At 34.9% G+C, this 21148-nt stretch overlaps 1 protein-coding gene across 1 annotated transcript in view; it reads left to right on the forward strand.

Moving 5' to 3' along the window:
* The window catches only part of Sin3A (SIN3 transcription regulator family member A), a 90467-nt gene that overhangs the window by 20631 nt on the left and 48688 nt on the right, over positions 1 to 21148 (forward strand). Inside the window, 7 exon segments of the mRNA XM_089095017.1 lie at positions 2378 to 2382; positions 5641 to 5717; positions 10068 to 10333; positions 11878 to 12076; positions 13373 to 13606; positions 17064 to 17221; positions 17223 to 17554. Of these exon segments, the coding sequence (XP_088951143.1) occupies positions 2378 to 2382; positions 5641 to 5717; positions 10068 to 10333; positions 11878 to 12076; positions 13373 to 13606; positions 17064 to 17221; positions 17223 to 17554 (1271 nt within the window).

The following is a 21148-nucleotide window of genomic DNA, read 5'->3' on the forward strand; positions in this document are numbered from 1 at the left end:
CTTTTTATTTAAACTCTTTCTGTTTTTCATGGAATGTTGCTGGATATACCCATAAAAATGAATACTTAGCAACAAAAAAAAGAAAAAAGAATAGACTATGTATAGAAATATGATATTTGTTTAGAACTGAATTTTTGTTTTCAAATAAATTATCCTCAAGCGGTGTGCTCAGACAATGAATAATGGGTAAATTCTTTGTCAAGGCTTTAACAAGAGCCCCGTTTTTTAGCACTAAGATCTTACATCTTTCTGCAAAGATTATCGTTTTTTAACTCATCTTTGTTCTAAGATCTTACAGCTCACTGATGTTACCAAAAAGTGTGAAGACCGCCACTGCTCTGCCATATAGAACAATGATGAGAGAACTTTGATGATCTACTCACCATTGTTCTCAGACCGCTGATCAGAGCAGAATGATGAAAGACGTTTGCAAAAGAACGACCAAAGATGTGAGATCTTGGTTCAAAGATTTCACTTTTAAGCGTTTTCTGATAAAAGATGTAAGATCTTAGCACATTGATGAGTGAAAAAACAGGCCTAAGATTTGGGAAATGCTGTGTTTAGGAAAGCTCGTTGAAATAAGTAATCGTTTCTCAATCTTTAGTGTCATCTTTTTGAATGAATCAACAAGTTTATTACCCACCATTGCACAAAGATGTTATAATGGTGTGAACAGAAAAAAAAAAGAAACGAACATACCAGAACCCTAATAAAAGATAAACTAACACCCAATCAGTGCCTGGAGAAATATAAGAGACTGATGTAGTCTTTCAAAAAATCTTTGGCGGTGACTCTCAGCTGCAACCAGGGGTTCAGCCAAAGGTTGAAAGTGACGATCAGCTGCCTGTTCTAGACCAGGGGTCTCCAAATATTTCTGCCGGAGTGACCATTAACTGTCGAAGAGCAGGTTGGGGGCTGACTAAACACTAAAAGTCCAAATGAGAAAGAATCAAAATAAATGTTGTTTTTAATTACTTTATTCATAGTATTATATTTACAACATTAATATTATATAATAGTATATTATTTAACAATACATCGGTGCACATGAAGACATGCACTAGTGGGAATGGTGAAATCTTTTCCTGGATGCCAAAATAGTAGATATTTCTGGTTTTAGATTTAATGTCCCTTGCAACAGTGACCTGAGAATCGTTAGACAATTTAGTTCTCAAATTACTATTCACCTATTTCATCCTCTAAAATGTCTATTTGCACAAAGTATGTTGTTCCAAAGATTGAAAGTTACCGTATTGCAAAAGCTATGACATTAGGAAGCCTTCCTTAGACAAAAACTGGTAAAAACACAAAAGTGCTACTCTGAACTTGTCCCTAAGGATGTCATTTGTTTGCAACTCAATGGCCTCCAGCTGTAGTTAATCTGGGAAACTGGCCATATCTGCTTCAAATGGATCTTGAAATAGCCTCACTTCTTCTGCCTTTGAATCTAAGTAAGGAAACCGTTACTGAAACTGCATCTGAAGGTCTTTGATGTTGTCGAGACTAGATGATGTGGAGAACTGAGCTGTTGCTTCAGCCATGTAGACTTTTCAATGCCAAAAGTGCGTCATTTTGCTGGCCTGTACTTGTTCCAAAAACAAGATAAGTTTAGATATGAAGGCATATAGGGGAGTGTAGGTTATAGATCAGAAACTTCCATACCTACTCTTCATCAGACAGTAATGGCTGTGACTTGCCTTTGCTTTCTATGAAGTCATGTATTTTTCTTTCTTAGCTCATATGCACATAACTGAGACACAACTTAGCCATCTTACTACTGTGTAATATGGTGATTCTGTGTCTGTATTTCTCAACATGTCTCTGAACTGTCTATGGTTTAGCCCATGTGACCTTATTAAATTCACCATTTTCACCATAGGATTCAATACACTCAAAATACCCATATATTTAGCAAACAAAGATTGATGATGAATAATACAGAACAGGAACATTGGTTGTGGAATGAGTTTCTCTTTACACATCTGCTTCACTTATCCAACCAAGCCTTTCTTTATGCGAATCATGTTCTTTCCTCCATCAACGGCCAAGCAACAGAAATTAGTCTAGTCCAAGTTATAATCAGCAATTTTTTTTTTAGTTCATTGAATATATCCTCTCCAGTAGCTGTGCTATACATGCTATATGGGGAAGCCAACTCTTCCATGAGATGATGGTATATCATTCCATGAAATTGAAAAGTCAATGAAATGATGTTACGCAACCTTTTTCTGGTGATTAAAAGGTCTCCAGGGGCCAGATGAGAGAGCCACATCTGGCCCACGAGCCGCAGTTTGGAGACCCTTGTTTTAGACCATAGGGGAATTTCCAAGAGAAATTTCGAATATCTAAAATACTTATAACTTATATTTTTTGGCAGCGCATGTAAATTTGCTCCAGACTAGGGAAAAGGCTATTTTTTTCTATAAATTAAAAAGAAATACAATATGCTACTTTATCAAGACTTGAAAAATAAGATGGTGTTCAACAAACTCTTGGTACGTATTTAAAGAAAGCATCTGGAAGCACTTAAAAATGTCTCGTTAACTTGATTATTTATTTACATTTTAATGTATAGAAATTTGAAGAGGCTTTTTTGGGTACATGTCTTTACTCCCCTCTATTTTCAAATATTTTTGATGTTCAAACATGTTTCAGGAATCAACTGTGCTTGAAATTTAAGGGTCGCATGCACTTGAATGGTGCTTGGCGCTGATTGGAAGGTGTGTTCTGGGTTGGATTTGATATCCATTTGCGTTACATCAATGCATTTTAGGGACCCCATTGGATTTTTTTACTTTATGGGGTGGCCATTAAACTAGTTTAGTCATTCCGTCTTGTATTTTCAATAAATTTCCCTTTTCCTCTTGAAGCTCCTCAGGAGTTCTTCGTGTTGCAAAAATTGTGATCAAAATATGATGGAAAAACTAAATATTTTTCAAAATTTAATTGTCTTATTTTTTCTTGTGGCGAAAGAAATGTCTTGTAAAAGTCGCTAGTTTATTTTTTTTTGTAAAAGAACGTAACCTGCCTTCCTGATCTTCATTTTTTATCCCCCTCTCCTTTCCATCGGACTGAATTCCTGGTTACGAGTCTGAAGTATCCTATGTGTATTTTGTAACCTAAATGAACAGCCTCAGCCTTGAAAAACTGTCTAACCTGAAAGGAAAAAATAGATTTGATAAACTTTGTTGCTTCATTGTTTTAGTAATACCACAGAATTATAAATTTATAAATATTTATAGTCTAACCGTGTATCTTTAAACCCCTCTTCCGCATAACTAGAAAAAAGAGCTCAAAATTTTGATTTGTAACCCTCTTTTTTTGGTCTGTTGTTGCCTTTGAAAGGTAGGAAATTGAGAAGGTGGTAAAGCAGATGCGCTTCCTTAATTTTTTTCTTCTTTGACCCCTGTGAAACTTGGCTAAGTTTTGTTTCAAGATGAAAGTAATTTTGTTGGATTAAATTTACCGCGACGTAGTAGGAAATTCATGCAATAACTGCGCAGTTGAAGATGGAATGGCTGAAGTACTTTGATTGCTAAGAAAATTATGAGTATGAATATATAAATCCTAAAATAAGTAGGAAAAATTGATTTTTTGTCCACGCCCAATAATCATACTTTGTCCCTTTCCCCCCACCCCAATGGCTATTGCACAAAAGAAATCTCAATCGGGTCTTTTTTACTTTTGCAAACAGAAGAAATGTGTGACAAAATAATAATAATAATTCTAAAAAGAGTTCAGTGCCTGTCCTTATAAGAATATATTGCATAATAGAAAAATATTCTAAACTGTATCCTTTTATTCATCTACACAATTTCAATGCTTATGTATTTTTCTTTCCAATTTTCATAAAGAGTTCCCCATAACATGACCGTCCAAAGGTAAATGTGCATATATACGCTTTCATATTTTGAGAATTCCCAGCTCAATGTTTAAGATTATTTCGAGTTCAAGGTGAAGCCTGAAAATCGGGCTTTTCGCCGAATTTCGTTTTGTGAAATTAGCGGTGACCTTCAGGTAGAAAAATTAATTATTTTCAAGTTTACTATAAAGAGTTATACTAAAGGAAAATTCTCTATTTTGGTAAACTTTTAGAAAGAGAGGAATCTTGAAGACAAACTTTATGTAAATTGGAATGTTTTTATTTTGTGTTCTAACGTTATTATCCTCTTCTCAAAATGTCAGGTAAAAAGAGAGCTTGTGAGAATAAGCCGTTCAGGAAATTAATTTCATGCATAAACGAAAGTAGATTTTAAGTATTCAGATTTAGTCTTTATAATTGCGTTTACACAATCTATTCCTTTGGAGGACCATATCAATTTATCCAATGGTTACTTGAGCCATATTTTATTTGGATAACTATGGGGGTAAGACCTTGTCGTATATACCATTCTGTTTGGAGGACTCTTTTCAGTGGTGGTTTTTGGCGTCTCTTACGCCCGGAGCACATTCTTAATTAGTGACCCCCCCCCCTCCTGTCTCCTATAAAATCTTCAGACCAAAATATTACCAAATTTTATTCATTAATAAATTATTTGTCATTTATTAATTAATAATTTATTTTTTTAACATTTTTAAATTAATCATTTCAAGTATTAATTATTTTAATTTGATTATTTTAATCATTATTATTATTATTTGATTATGTTCTAATTTAATTTTATTCTATTAATTTATTAATTATTTTCATTCATTAATTGCGCCCTCTAACTTATTTTAATAGAAATAAAATTGCGAAATAATTATAACCATTAAATTGTTTATGGTAATTGTGCGTCCCTAAAATTCTGTGCTCCCGGGGCAAGTGCCCCCTCTGCCCATTTCCAAAATGGCTCCTGGGCTCTTTTGGATATGGTAATGGCAGTAAGTGTGGAAGGGATGAAATGTGCTAAACACATACTTTATATTATTGTCGGTTGAATAGTTTCACTACCTTATTTTCGTTTTCCTTTAAACATCATTTTTCTAAGTCAAACAGAGGACGGATGCTTATGTCAATATAAACTAAATTGTGGATGAATACCAAATGTAAGGAACGTACAGATATTCGTCCCTCGTGAGAATTTTTTCGAGGTAAAAAAGAAGAAGGTATGCTCTACAAGGTCGAATTTCGCTTAGATGGCAGGATATCACGTCGCTCGATGGAAAAAGTTTTGCGTGAGCGAATATTTAGCTCGCTTTCCCTACTATTTATTCATCGATAATAATTTTAGATTGATTGTGGCTTTTGATAGGTATTCAAAGAAGTTTTTTTATTATATTTTGTTGAAGGATTTCATCGAATTTCGCTTTCAATTAGACGTACCAACTTGAATCAACATTGCTACTTCCCATTCGTTTTTACCTGACAAAATCTACCGTCATCTGTCACAGCCTAGTTTTTCGCTTTTATTTATCTCAACTAAGTTTTTATTTCCGAAAGCGGAGATGCTAGATCATACTTTCCTATTACTTCCTTTTTAAACATCAACTGGTTACAATTATAATTTTACAGTTGTTTCTAGAGTTACAGATTCAGATTTTAAGTCGAATTGTCTATGTTTTTTTTTTATTTATTTGATTATTTAATTGTACACGTTTGTTTTATTGTAATTATTTATAAAATTGGAGTTATTTAACTATTATAATCGCTATTTCAAGGTCATACGAGAAAAAAAGTTGGCTTCAATACATCTCTCCCCCCCGGATATAAAATTGAAGTAAAATCTAGTAATCATGTAAGTTAATATTTTATTTCAGGTTTAGTCTACAGGAGGATATTTGCTACTCTCTGTGACTTGAGGTTTATGGTACTTGTGTAATTTTTCGTGTTTTGTTTTTCTGATCTCTTATGGTTTTAATATATGAACAGAAAAAAAAAATTTTACTATCATTCCATATTTGGGATTCAGCCTACATATTATACATCATACCTAAATATAGAATTAAAAACATATTGAATACAAGTATCTTTGGGGACCACACTGCCTTTCAATTATGAATAAATAACAGTTCAAATATGGATAGACCTACAGAGCAAACGTCATCAGCAGATAAACTTCTGTTAATTTGCTGATGAGTCGCTGTGTATGTTGTTCAAATATTCAGAATTTTTTTCATTGTTTTTTACTGTCTAATAAATGGATCTATCTTTATTTGAACTGTTATATGTACGACATGTTGAATATTAGTTGAAAAATTTAGAAAAAAAGACAATTTTCTTATTTTTAAAGCGCATTTAGATCCTTTTCCAATAAAACTTTTAAGTAATATTATAAATTCTGGCTGTGTAAATGGATAGATCTGATACTAGTGAAACCAATGATGTACATATCTTGTCCTTCTGGGGGAATTTACCGTTGTAGGCTTGTCGCAAAATCTCTTGTTTCAGAGGGATCATATACCTTAAAGGTAAAAAAGTGTCATTTACGGATCTCCACGTGTAATCGAATCTGACTTGTACATTGGCTAGTGAAAATTATCGCAATTTTTGTTTGAAAAGGCAGTGTGTTCTAGAGCTGTGTGACCATGCTCGTATCGTTCTGATAAGCTTTTATTCTAATTATCCTTCTAATAAAATAGCATTAGTAATGATTTTGAAAGGTTTTCGTAAATACCTTTCATTTAATAAAGTCATTGAGTCACAAAATAAAGAAAGTAGTAGGTTGCAAGTTGTTTTGTCTAATTTGCAAGTCTAATAATTTGAATTGGACGCTCAATACTACTAGCTGGGAAAAGTTTCTATCAGTGACAGGGACCACAGTAAAGAGAATATACAGTAGTGACAAAGGTTATACTCACCATTAAACATATGTGACACAGATCTAAAACCATGCAAGATTCATACTCCGCCTTCGTACACGCACGAATCCGATTTACACATCATGATGAGCTTATGGAAATTGAACTAGACTGTGACGACACGGCTCAGAGTCTTTACGCGAGGTATGAAATATGTGTCATGTTTGGAAAAAGAAGTCGCTACCGTATATTCTCTCCACTATGGCGTGGAGTTAATATTGAAGTCTAGCCAGATCTTGTCTTCTCGTGAATATCAGCCTGGCAGCTTTCCGCTAGTCTTGAATTTTAGATGGAAAGCTAATCCAGCTGGAGAATATGCCTCAAGTGTAACTGTCCTAAATTGTTTTTGCCTTCTTTCTTTCACTTATATTAATTCGATAATGTAATTTTTGTTGCTATCGTGCATCCACATTCTTTTAAATTTAAAAACAAGGCCGGGCATGATTATTACTTATGGCATTAGTTTGCTTTGATTAAGAATGTTAATTTTATTGCCAAAGACAATTTGGTAAGGTTGAAATATAGTTTTACAGTGCCAAATCATGTGACACTTGAATGGACTGTTGGAACATACTCTTTCCAAACTCCTGTTGTAATCTACCCTCATATGAGCATCCCATCTTCATTGGTAGACCAAGCCTTCATAGTCTTTGTCTTGATGGAATCTTCACCGTGTTCTTCACTTGTGGCATCCAAATTTTCTTGAAAACAGTTTAAGCGGCGATGTAAATAGTGTAACTTTATTGCTCGTGTTAGAAGCAAGATTTTTAAAACCTATAAGCATCTCCTTTACCAGCGTAACATAGTTTTGAGCTTTGCGGCTACTCAACAGATTTCTTATGACTAAACAAATGATATCCATGCTTTTTGCTCAGCCTCATTCATGGAATCTTGAAAGACAGGCTCTTTCATAAGTATTCTCATTTGTGGGCCATCTAAAACTCCAGCTTTAATCTTTTCTGTGGTTACGTGAGGCATCTTTCTTCCTATATATGCAAAGCATGATCCTTTCATATCTAGAGCCTTTACAAACTGCTTCTTTATTTCCAGCTTAAAATACAGTGTGAGGAGGATGATTTTTCTCTCGTGCAACTAAAGTCTCATTAGTGTTATTCTTGTTCCCTAGAACCATATTTCCCCCCTAAAACCGTTTTTTTTGTCTTTTTTTTGCTGTCCCCAAAACACAAGAAACAAGGAACTTCGTGTAGCCACTTTGCTGCCCAAGAAGAAAATGTGTCATATTTAATTCCACACAAATCGCCCAGATGTTTAGAATAATTAATTTTTTTCCAAAACTGAAGATATAGGGCCACATTATTTTTTGATTTTTGTCAAGTGGGCAATTGGTATAAATCCAAATTCAGACTCTAGACTTCGCTTGGAACTGTCAATGAATAGATGCTAGTCATTTGGTGATTTTTTTTTAGACTATCCGTTTTTCTAAAAGGCTATTAGTCAGGCTATTAGTATCATCAGAAAATGCGAGATTGTGTTCTTGATTGAAAAAGGGTCGCAAATTCTTTTCTCTTTTACAGTAAGGTGTGATTTAGGCTCCTTATTCCAGTAAATTTTGTCGTGCAATCTGGAGGCAAGTCATTCTGAAGCTTCTTTTGACAGATTGAAATCTAACAAGGTCATTCAACTCGTCTTGGTTAAAACGTCGAGGGAATGATGAAACTCCCTCCTAATCTCAATCACCGCCATCATTGTTATCAAGAGAGTCGTCAAAGAATCAATATTCTTCCGCGCTGGTTGCTGATGAAATGTTTGTATTGGTACCTCATCGTCGTGAGCAACTGTCGTCTAGCAGAGGATAAATCAGGAAAATACCACTTAATGTGGTTGTTTCTATTTATGCCATTAATATTTACGACACAGAAACAGCAATCACCGGTACTGTTGTAGGTTCCCTCTAAAACAATCAGTACAACAAACTTGAGACTTTTCCTTGTCCCTGTAGTCCGATGTTGCAAACGTTCCGCAGGGGTTTACAAACAGTGTCATTGTATTATCTTGGTCGACAAGTTCAACACCAAAATACCCAAGATATGCTTTCTTTACAAAGTTAGCAATAGGTTCCCTATTTCCTTGTGAAAGTGCACTACGTATGTAGCAAAATGCATCGGGATCATTCACTCAACTTCTTCTACTTGAACCCGAACTTATTTTTGTAAATCTAAAACATAGTCATAGGAAAAGCACATCATACTTATGACAAAGTTTTAAAACTTATAAAAACTTTACTCTGATAAAAAATATTGCCTCTGAGACACATCCACCTAACCGCCATGGTGAGACCCCTCCAATTAACCAGCTTCATTGCCACTCCTACATTACCCAGATAAAAATACAGAAACTAGTCGTTATATCAGTGTACATTATTGATATATAGATTGATTTAGCAATAAACTTAGTTGTGGATGATAGTGCTACGTTTCAAAAATTATAGCTAATACAGCAAAACTAATTTCATATTTGGATTCAGCATCCCAACAATAAAATGAACCAGCTTAAAAACTTTGTCCAATTAACCTGTGTATTTATATATAGTTTTTTTAGATTAATAGTAAATTTTCTTTACAAGTATTTTGTTTAAACTTTCCTCTTTCATATTCTGGCTTCCTGTTATTTCTTTTTTCATATTCCTTATAAATTCTTTGCTTAAAAAAAGTTTTCTATTTTTCTGAAACAAAACTCGCATTTTTGGTTACCTTCTCCTGTTAATCTTGTAATGGATATTACTCTTCTTTTTTTCGAAATAAGGCAAATTTTCCTATATAAGAGAGAATTTAGATTTAATGTTTAATTATCTAAAATTACATTCATGTTATAATTTTCGCCTTGACGATGAGATGGGAGCTGTTAGTCCCTTAGCACCCGCATTGTATGCGAAGTTTTGATATAAAGCTAAGTTATAAGAGAAGCCAAAGTTGGGTCGGCAGCCTTACCTCACGTCACCCGATGAGAAAATGTTTCCGTGGTGGTGAATGTTTGATTTGCTTCTCTTTCGGATAAAAGTTAACAAATTTGTTCTGCCGGCCGGTTAAATTATAAATATAAAATAAATTTTAGCTTCCTGTAAAATTCACAACTGGTGTTATTTTTTAGATAGGGATTCAAAGAAGTCTTCTTTTTTATAAGAATCATCACGAATCTCGAAAAATTTAGCTTTCAGTAGATATATGGAACCCACATAGTAACAATGTTCGTTCATATATTGCATAATATTTCTCAATTATTAGCATCGCTATTGTGATATTTAATTAATTTAATTTCCTCTTATGTAGATGGCTACAACGGCTTCAGGAGGAGCTTTAAACAATCTTCACACAACAACTGTGGTTCATGCTCCGAGTGGAATTCACCACATCTCTGCTAGTGGTGCTATTACGTATCCTGTTCCTCAGGTGGAAAGACAATCTGTAAACTATGTTGCTGCTTTAGTTGAACGAGGTGCTGCAACACCGCCAATATCTCTAAATAGACCAGTTGTTGCACCCACACCACCGATGAGTGTAAAACCCGCTGTTCCCTCTCCTGGAATGACAGTGTAAGTATTCGATTCCTTAAGTCAAATAGATTTTATTTTTTAGGGCAATTCAACCAGGGAAGCCTGGGCGGTGGTGCATATCCCTCCCTCCGCCCTGCCTGGCCTTTGATATTGGTTGAAAGAATCCCTTTCCTAAGGAAACTGAAAACGTGCCTTAAAGTGCAGTTTTTATGGTTTTGACCCACAACCCGTTTAAAAAATTGATTGTATTATAGGATTGGGTCTCACGATGCTTGATTGAAAGAGTGCTGGTTTGCATGTTCCCAATGAAAAATTGGCATTCTCCCGCCCTACCCTGGCTAAGATCTTGATCCATTCCACTCTTCCCTCAAACTGAGAAAATTAAACTTAGAAATAACAACGAGAAAAAAGAATCTTATTTTTCGAGTGATTTTTTCAACAAATTTTATTATTCAGTTTATGTCTTCTAAAATCTATAAAAATGGACCTCGATTAGACCCCAGGAATAAATTAAACAAAGTGTATCGACAAATATTCTAATTTTTTTTGTCTTTGTTAGTTTTCTTTTAGTTTTGATATTTTAGTATTATTTCTTTTTATCTGTTTTTTTTGAAAGTTCAATACTGAGCTTAGCCAAGTCATAGTCTGTATGTTTTTTGATTTGTTTTAACAAGTCAACATAGAATCGAGTCTAGCTTCAACCTTTTATTTTTCCTTAATTAAAAAATCATCGTTGTATCAATTAAGAGATTGTGAATTTCATCTTAAAATTACGTCCTCAAGATTTCACCGGTAAAGTAAATTTTAATTGGGGGAAGGGGAAAGCTGCCTCTATATACGAGTACCCAAGAATCTTTTTGGAAGAGAGAGGGGTGTAACAAGACAGAAAAAGGCCCCTGTTTGAACTGTTGGAGTAAATCGTAAAAATCATAAAATTCATGGAGATGGAGCATGGAGTCCTCCTCCGGGGTATTGCGCTCCGCGCCCGGTGCAACTTAAAATGATTCCGTATATTCTAGAAATTTCCAAATTGAAAACCAGAATTTTAAATTATTTAAAAATTTATTGCCTGTTAGGCGGTAACATAATGCTTTCTGGACCGCCTTCGACGTCCGCTAGAGCTCATTTTCTTATATACCCCTGTAATGAAACCACGTGGACAACAATTAAACCATGGAAGATATATATTATATATTGTGAAGGACATTCTTAATACATGAATTATTTTAAGGGTCCCAAAAAGCAAAAAATGTCGTGAACCTCTGCTCCAAAAAACCTTAGTTTTTACTACTATCCGGACTTAGACAAGGAGGGATGAAGATTATTTTTATATTTTTGGTGGTAATTGAAAATATTATGAAGTTTAGGTTACTGTATTGTTCAGCTGTAGGATAAAAACAGCCGCGAGGCTGTTTTTTTTTCTTCTTAACACTGTGCAGAGATCTTTTATGAATTAGACATGCTAAAATTCACTTAGACAAGAAGTGACACGCTACCCTACTTTATTCCTCACTTAAAATTTATCCTTAACTTATTATCTTATCCTTAACTTATTAGTTTTATCCTTAACTTATCTTTTTTTCTAGTACTGCTAATCAATTTTATAGTCCAACTCCACCAAGTTCTGTGGGACCTCCTGTGCCTCCAGTAGCTCAGACGCCACCACGTAGTCACTTGACGATATCACAGCAGACAACACTGCAAGGGACTTTGTCAGCTTTAACTAAAGGATCCGTCCAGCCTGTGGAATACAATCATGCAATAAGCTATGTCAATAAAATCAATGTCAGCTGCTTTTCTTTTGTATCTTTTTTTTTCATTTTTTTCCTGTTATCAGAGTATTTCTGAAAAACATGGAGGACGTGATCCGGTCGATCCTAAAAGTTGAAGATAAGTGTCTAGACTTAACTTGTGAATTTAAACCTGATTGGCTAACATCATGGAGAAGAGGGCTAAGTTTTGAATGATATTTACTTCAGAAAGAAAATATTGTAGGAAGATGAGATTTTGCGTGTTTATCAGATTTTGCCTTTAAGACATCCTTTTCCCAGAGGTTAACATCGTCACGTGTTGCCTCCCCTAAGAAGCGCAAATAGCCCCCATAGTTTATTAACCTGTTTTCTGAAAACGAGCTAAGAATACGGTAACATTTAAGTCCCAAGAAGTGTGATAGGCGAATTTCATTGGTTGAATGGTCAAATGGAAACTTGCACAAATATTTATGTTTTAAAAAGTTCACAAAACTTGGGAGTTCATTTTTTATTAAAAAATACCTCCATATGCAGGCTTTGGTAGTAGCGGGTGTCAAAAAAGAAAAAAAAAGGTGGGGGTGAAAATTCAGCAAAAAATGTGCCGATCCACTACAATGAACCTCACTATTTTACCAGAAAAAATGTTCTGTAAGTGAAAGCCAAATATGTTCAATAAATTTTTTATGCGCCCTTAAACAACGTGCGCATTGTCAAGCGCACATTGTATTTTTCTTGTTAGAATGCTCTTCATGACGTTCCTGATCTAGGAATGTATTGAGGGGGTACACAGGGGCACGTGTCCTTCCTAGGATTCAGAAGCTGTTGTGATTACAGGGACGAACAATACCAATAGGGGGTGTCAAGTTTTTAAGTAAACCCCCCCCCCCCCAAACATAGATTCTGTGTCCGCCCCTGGACACTTTAAAAGAACACCTTTCAGGGTATAGCAACGGCAGTACTTATCAAGGGTTGCTTTCTTCACAGACGTATAAATTTCTATCGAGTTAGAGTATTGATATCCTAAACCTTATTCCGGAGTTAGAGTAATTCCTAACGGCGAATAAAAAAAAAGAAAAAAGAAAAGAACTAGGCTTCATAATGTCTTTTTTTTTTTTTTTTTTTTTTTTTTGGTGAAATAGATTTTTGTTTGTACACTTCAATGGTTGTGCATTTCAAGAACCAGGGTAAAAATAAACTGATTTATTATTAGACATGTTGCTACGCCAGTTTTTAGTTAATTGTAGAGGTTTTTGAAAAAGTAAAATAGTAAAAGAAACAAATAACAATAAAAATAAAATAGGAACAATATATATATATTTTTTTTTTACAGAGTCGGTTCCACGGACAGCCTGATATTTACAAACAATTCCTGGAAATACTTCACACCTATAAGAAAGAGCAAAAGATGATCAAAGAAGGTATTCAGCCTCCTCCGGGATCGAGGTTTCTTACGGAGCAAGAAGTCTATTCCCAAGTTGCCAGACTGTTTCATCATCAAGAAGATTTACTCGCCGAGTTTGGACAGTTCTTGCCTGATGCCACCAGCTCTGTTGCTATTGCTATTGTAAGCATTTGTTTTAATATGTATTTTTTTACGGAAATTTAACAAATTATCTGCTTAAAGGCGCCTAAGTATAGTAGGGGGAGTTATTTTCGATACCTCCCTCCTCCCTGATGTGGGATTTGGGTTAAATGTATCGTAACAGCAAAAAAAAAGTTTATGCTCGTAAAATATGTGTCGGTTACAAGCCAAATGTGTTTTTCTTGTTTATTACGGAAATTTAATAATTTATCTGCTTAAGGGTACCTGGACGTAATAGGGGAGGGGGGGGGGCAGGTTGATTATCCAGTTTACTTATTAAACGCATATAGAAGTTCCTTTAATTGGCGGTCCTGTAAGGTCGATTTTTAGCTAAAAACTGAAAAAATTTATGAAAATGGTGCTCATAAGATTTATTTAATTCACTAGCCGTAAGCGTACATTCGTGCATGTGTTTAACAGCCAGCTCTGAAATACAGCTTTTCTGAGACTGGCATTATTCGAGGATTCATCCCCTTTCTGCTGCCTTGTATACATATTGAAGCACCACGTGTTCCGCACTGTTCCGCCACGCTCGACACAATAACGCTTGACACAATTTCTCGATGCTTGGCATGCGCCACGTGATTTTCGTAATTTCTGAGGGCTGGGACCCCCCAACTATCATTATCGTATTGAATCCAAGTAATTAACAATTTCCTAGCCTTCCCATTCAACAGTTTCTCAGCAAGTAATTAAATCTTCCCAAACGATTTTAACTGTCGAATGAAGCTTCAAAGGTTCCAATTGAATCTTTGAAGAATGAGGTTTCAAGGTTACAAAGCAAATGCACAAACGCAGCATTGGTTTTGTAGTTAGTTAATGCTTAACACCAGCCTTTTGGAAATTTTTATTCCTGGTACGCCCCTAGAACAACTTTTTTTTTGCAAATTCATGGGCAGGCCAGAAGATTATATATATATATATATATTGCTTAGTTGTAGTTTATTAATAAAATGAAACTTAACAACAAAATAGTATCTTTAAAACATCCCCCTAGTTTACTCTTGAGGTTCTAGTTTATTTGATATATATATATATATATATATATATATATATATATATATATATATATATATATATATATATATATATATATATATATATATATATATATATATATATATATATATATATATATATATATATATATATATATATATATATATATATATATGATATATATCTTGATATATAGCAGCAAACTTCCTTTAACTGGCGTTGTTGTTGTTGTAATCCTACCTAGCCATTGCTGAGCATATGGGCTGGACTTTAAACCTATCGAAGTTCAAGGGTGCTTTGAACAGTCTATTGGATCAATGCTCTTGTACAGGAAATAAAAGCCAGTTAGCTACCGCTGTAAACCGTATGACACAAGAGAGTAGCTAACTGATTGACCCGGAATGATGAACCGATTATTCTATTTAACCTATTAGTTAAATTTTGACTTTAAACTAATAAGCAAAGGATTAGTTATAAGGGAAAATGGTAGTATGTGATTGCTCTCAATAGGTCTCTCCTTGTTTTTTCTCTGTTTGATACATCCTAGTGATGTAAAATTAAGGAACTTCTTTAAAATGTTCTGTTCTTCATTTTTAATGTAATTTGTCAATGCCAAAAATGTTAGTAAAACCCTTTAGCCTTACCCGTAACCTTACAACTCGATGCCCAAACCTGTTTTGATTTTAGTCTGTCACCTTTCTCTGAATTTTATTCGATGAAACGATTTCTATTGTTTTTCTAGATGCTTCTGTGACATTTACTGTTGATGATTAGCAATGTCTTGGGAGCTTTAGTTTAGCTTGTAAATAGTGAATGTGGAAACTATTTTTTCATTGAAGTTCTATGATTGTGACAATGTGTCCTCATTGTTCTTGTATTCTACTTGAAAGCCGTAAAAAACTAAATTTGATTTTGCATTATCATAATGTTAAGGTCCATAATAAGAAGCAATAAGGAGAAAAAGAGAAGAATTTTCTTGCTTGGTAAAAAGTTTTCAGCTGTATATTGTGGTTTTTGAGTTTGCGTTTCCTTTTGTTTGACTTATTGATTAAGCTTTTTACCCTCCCAGCAGAGGTCGAAGGAGTTATCCTTGTTGTTAAAATTCAATCACAGAATCCCAAAATAAACATTTTCGAGATAGTGTTAAATTGAATTTATTGAAACAAATTATCTAAATGATTTCATACTGTTGTTCTGTAACACCATGCTAAATTTGGTATGATAAATACTAAATTGAATTCTTGTTTATTAAGCCACACACTGTGTTTTTGTATATTATATTTGTTCTTTGGTAGACAACAAAAAGCGTTGCCCATTTCATTTTTGAAAAGAAGTGAATGATACATGACAAAGAATCCAGTCGGGGGAGGGGCAAGTACCTCCCCTATTTTTGGACAATTTCTTTTTTTAGGTATATTCAATGGAAAACAAAAAAACAAACAAAAAATTGCCCCCCCTTCTCTTAGATTTTAGAGAATATGTTTTTGTATTCTTGAACAAATCTTTGCCCCTTACATTTTTGTGAATTGGTACACCGGCACTTTTTAAAAATCCAGAAACACGCGAGAAAGACTGCATCGAGAAAGACTGAGATGCTTAATGAAAAACAAGTTTCTGCTACTTGTCAGGTGTTGATCACTCCGTGACAAAGATTTAAAGTTGAGTTTTTTGGGGTTGAAGGGGCAGAAAAGGGTCCCTTGGGTCGGTTCGGTTAGGTTACGTATTTAATATCTGCTCAGTTTTGAACACACCCCCTTCCTTTACCCCTAAATATCAGGCAAACGTTAATCAAATAAAGAACATCAATAACAATTTTTTGTAGGTCATGATAATTAAATGCCAATATAGACAAGCGGAGTTCTGGATTATTAGAAAGTAACGGTGTTCCGTTTCTTCCGTTGCATTCAGGTAGGCTACCTTCTTAACAAAATTCCTATCTTTCCTTTTTAATCATATTTTCTAATGGAGCTCGAGCCTTATTTTCCTTCACCTACAAAATTAATAAAATCTAAAACATCCATCTTATCTGTTGTATTTTTTTACATATATGTGTTTTCAGAAACCCCACAAATGTATCTGTGCATTTGTGCCAGTCGCTGTGTCACTACTGGTCAAGCTTGGACTTTAACTTAATGATTGTAAGCCTTTACCTTGATTTTCGCTTGGGGCCTTGTATTTCATTATATCATGGTTTTGCAACATTACATTCGTTCCTCCCTACGCTTTTTTATCTAAGGATATATTGTGTAATATCATTTTTTTCTGAATATTAGTAATTCCATGGTTAAATTATTTGCAGAGCCACCAAAATATGTTGTACGATGAAGCTGCTGCTCACCAGAAAAAAGCACCGACACTTGTCAGATTGACAAAACCCTCTATACACTGTCCTGTGTTCAACAAGCCAGCAGTTGTGCTGCAACCTATCCGCACGCAGTAGCCAATTGTTCAAGGTAGAACACCAAGTTCTGTGAAGTCGGTACCTAAAAGACCACTTGAGCCATCTCCTCAGGGAGCAGTGCCCAAGAAACCAAAGATCATGCCTGCCTCGTCTGATGTGATACAGGATATATCCATAGAAGAAGCTCCCAAGTATGGCTCTTTCTGAATTTGCCTTTTTTGATAAGGTGAGACGAGCATTAAAGTCAACAGACGTTTATGAGAATTTCCTTCGGTGCTTGTTACTCTTTAACCAGGAATTGATTTCAAGAGGAGAATTAGTTCAGTTAGTGACTTCCTTCTTAGGGAAGTTTCCAGACTTGTTAAAGTGGTTTAGAGATTTTTTGGGGCTCAATGACTCCTTAAATGAGACCAGTGTAACTGAGGATTCCAATGGAGAGAAAGTTGTGAGCTCGCTGGGACCTGTGGATGTATTGCCCAGTACAGTAGCAAAACAGGAAAAACTTACTGCAGAAAAAGCACTTGAAATAGGTAAGGGGTCTTTTGTATTTTAAACTTAAAAAATAAGTAGTTTTACTCAACCTGTCTTTTCAAGATGCTTCGGTTTATTGGATAACATTCACGCCCCCCCCCCTCATTTTCCTATACTTAACCAATTTGTTTTAACTGTTAACTGCAAAAAATTAACGCTTAAGGCACCACATACTGACAAAGATCATACTGCCTTTCCATTCTACAAAAAGTAATGTAACAATGAATTGAAATTAAGTGAAATTATTTTGGCTCTATGTTTAAGAGCCGTGTTCAGGAATATAAATATATAAACATAAAATTAAACTTACAATAAAATAAGTATTTGAATGTAAGCTCTATTTTATATTTAATAATTTATTTTCCTGAACATGGCTTTTAGACATAGAGCCAAAATATTAATTAAGTTTCTTCTAAATTTCACTGTCTTAAAGCGATTCCTTGTTACACTACTTTTTGTTATTTGTGTCAGGGACTTCTGTTTATATATAGCCGAATTGTGTTGACATGCCTCCAATGGGGTGTCAATTCGCGAAAATGTGAGGGTGGGGTAAAGATTTGTTTTCGGTTTTTTTTTTATTGAAGATACAAAAAATAGTATATATTAGAACCTAGGAGCTGGGGGGCAATTTTTTCGATATTTTTAGTAAAAATATAAAAATTATTTTCGAAATCGAGAACACCACCCCCCCCCCCCCTCCGCTGTCACCCCTATCCATCAGCTGAGGTTTTAGTTTGTATCGAAGTTCATATTGACGTTCTTTTTTATGCATTACATTCTGTACGTTAGGCTGTTCTATGAAATATCTTCTTATGATGTATTCTCTTTATTTATTCAAAATCTATCGGCGTTTTTCCTTTGATGTTTGCCCAACAGACAGGTTTGGATCTACTCGTATAAACATACAGTTTTTGGTCTTATGGCAGACCTGGTTTTACTTTGATTGCAGTGTTTAGTCTCCGAGTCATGATCAGCTGGTCTATAAAGCTAAAAATCAATTTATCTGTGGAGCAAGCTTGGTTGAGACCGCCCTACGGATTTTCTCTGTCACTTCATTTGTTAGTTGGATTTCGACAGGGAAGGTTCGATTTTAAAGGAATATTCCTTAATCTTTATAGACATGGGAATTCTTTGAAGTGGGTTGTGTATTATATGTAGTTAATTTAGTAAGATAATAACCGTAATCATAGTTTTAATTAATTAGGAAGTATTAATCTCACTCTTGTGAATCTCGCAGAAAATGAATAAGACTGTATTTTTGGAAATTACAAGTTTAGTCAGCATGGCAATGAATGCTGGTGTTATGTAGTCCACATCTTCAACTGATATTTAGCTTTCATTGGGAATTGAGGAAGTTGATTTTGGAAAGTTCTATGTGAAATCACTCAAGTCATGACATCCATTGTCTCAGATTGTGACTAACTCTGTGTGGTTAATTCTTTTCGTGGACATAGCCATTTTTTTTTTTTTTTTTTTTTTTTTTTTTTTTTTTTTTTTTTTTTATTTTTTTTTAGAATTTTTCTTGTTTCGATTTTATGATCATCCGAAATTTTGATGATGTTGAATTTCGTGTCATAAGGTTGTATCACTTTTGCAAAATAATGTAATACGTTGTGGTCTACAGAATAATTTTGGTGAAAACTGATTAATTTTTATTAATGAATAAGGAATATAAAAAGGAAAATAATTTCGGTCTCTAGAGACTCTTAGTAGGCTAATAGAAATTATATTAACAGTTCAGTTCAGATTTGAAAAAAAATCCTTGTTTTTTATTAAAGGGAATGTGTAAAATACATCTTTAAAATAGTTTTTTTCTTCTTCAAATTATTCAGTACAGTCTATTCTTGACTTTTATGCTTACTGTGGTTCTTTTAACTAATTTTCAGTACTGCTGCATGCTTAGAAGTTTTGCGCCTTATTATAAAAACACAACAAAGGTATAGAAACTGATTTCAGAGGTCCTCCATTGGGAAAGATGAAGAGATACATTACTTAAAATATAGTTTGGTATTTGTTTTCTAATCCCAATTTTCAGACTGCATTGCTGTTAAAAAAAAAGGTTTTAGACAAGAAATTTGTTTATTTATAAGGGAATTTTATTTTGATGGGTTTAGTTTGCAGTGAGAGGGGGGGGAACTTGTCAAAAGCCTAGAAAATAATAAGTTACGCCAATATTGTAAGAAGTGGGGCGAAATTTGTAAAAAAAGAGACTTTGTGGGGAGGGAACGGCCCCAAAGCCCCCCTCCCCCTGTTTCTTGCATGTCTTATAATTTGAAGATACTTTGGTTCTAAGTAAGGTTGAATGTAAGGCATATATACGATGCATGTTTTTAAGTAAGTACCGTTTTGGAATAAAAAAAGACGTACATAATTTCCGTGAATATTAAGGCACTTGTCATAACGTGGCACCAGTTTTTGAATGCCCTCCTCATAAAATTCTGCCGCCTGACTTGTTAACCACTGTATCACAACTGTTTTGACTTCGTTATCGTCTTGAAGACGCTGACCACCCAGGTGTTTCTTCAAGTGCAGGAACAAATGGTAGTAGCTGGGTGCCAGATCAGGGCTGTATGTAGGATGATCTAGTTTCCCATTTAAAAGATTTGATGAGATCTTTGGTCCGATTACCCACATGTGGACGGGCATTGTCATGCAGCAAAACGATACTCTTACTCAACTTGCCACGGCTTTTGTTCTGGATTGCACGACGCAGATTGTTCAATGTCTCACAATAAGACGCTACATTGATTGTCTCATTACGAGGCAGAAACTCCACTAGCAATACTCCTTTTTTGTGTGCCGTAGGCCACCCATGTTTCGTCACCAGTAACAATTTGGTCTAAAAAATCTTAACCTTCATTTTGGTACCGCTCAAGGAAAGTCAATGCATTGCCTAAACGTTAGGTTTTGTGCAAATCCGTCCACAATTTTGGAACCCAACGTGAACACGATTTCCGGTAATTCAAGTTCTCAGTCACAATGCGATACAAAACACTATGAGAACATTGAGGAAACCAGTCGCACATTGATGAAATTGTAAGGCGTCTGTTTTCTCTCACATTTTCTTCCACTTTCTGCACCAAATCTTCATTAAAGACCGAAGGACGTCCACCCCGTTCTTCATCATGCACATTTGTGCGGCCATCTTTAAATGCTCTCACCCATTTCCTTATCGATCGGTTTTACGCCTTTAGCACTAAGAACTCGTATAACAGCCCGTACTTCACAATCGGCGGGACTCACGATTGCCGGAGGCATCTTAAACACTCAGTAAACAATGTATACAATGAAGAATCAGACTGTAATGGCGTCAGTGTGTAGACAAGAGATGTAGGTAACCAGCGCGCATGCGCAGAACGCCGACCGTAGCGCTGCTGCGGCGGAATCGTAAAAGGGTACTTAGTTAAAAAACATGCCTCGTATTGTGGGTATTGCATAAAAGCAGGTTAAAAAAAAAAAACGTGCATAGAAGGTTGGGAGGGGGGGGGGGTCTCCAGACCCTGACATCCTATCTTTTCCCTCCCCAAACGAATATCACTATTTTGCAAAACAATAAATTATTATTATAATTATTAAATTATAATTAAATGTCT

The sequence above is a fragment of the Artemia sp. Qi Xiang Cuo genome, chromosome 9 (genome assembly GCF_049724085.1).
Source record: "Artemia sp. Qi Xiang Cuo chromosome 9, ASM4972408v1, whole genome shotgun sequence".
Taxonomy (NCBI): domain Eukaryota; kingdom Metazoa; phylum Arthropoda; class Branchiopoda; order Anostraca; family Artemiidae; genus Artemia; species Artemia sp. Qi Xiang Cuo.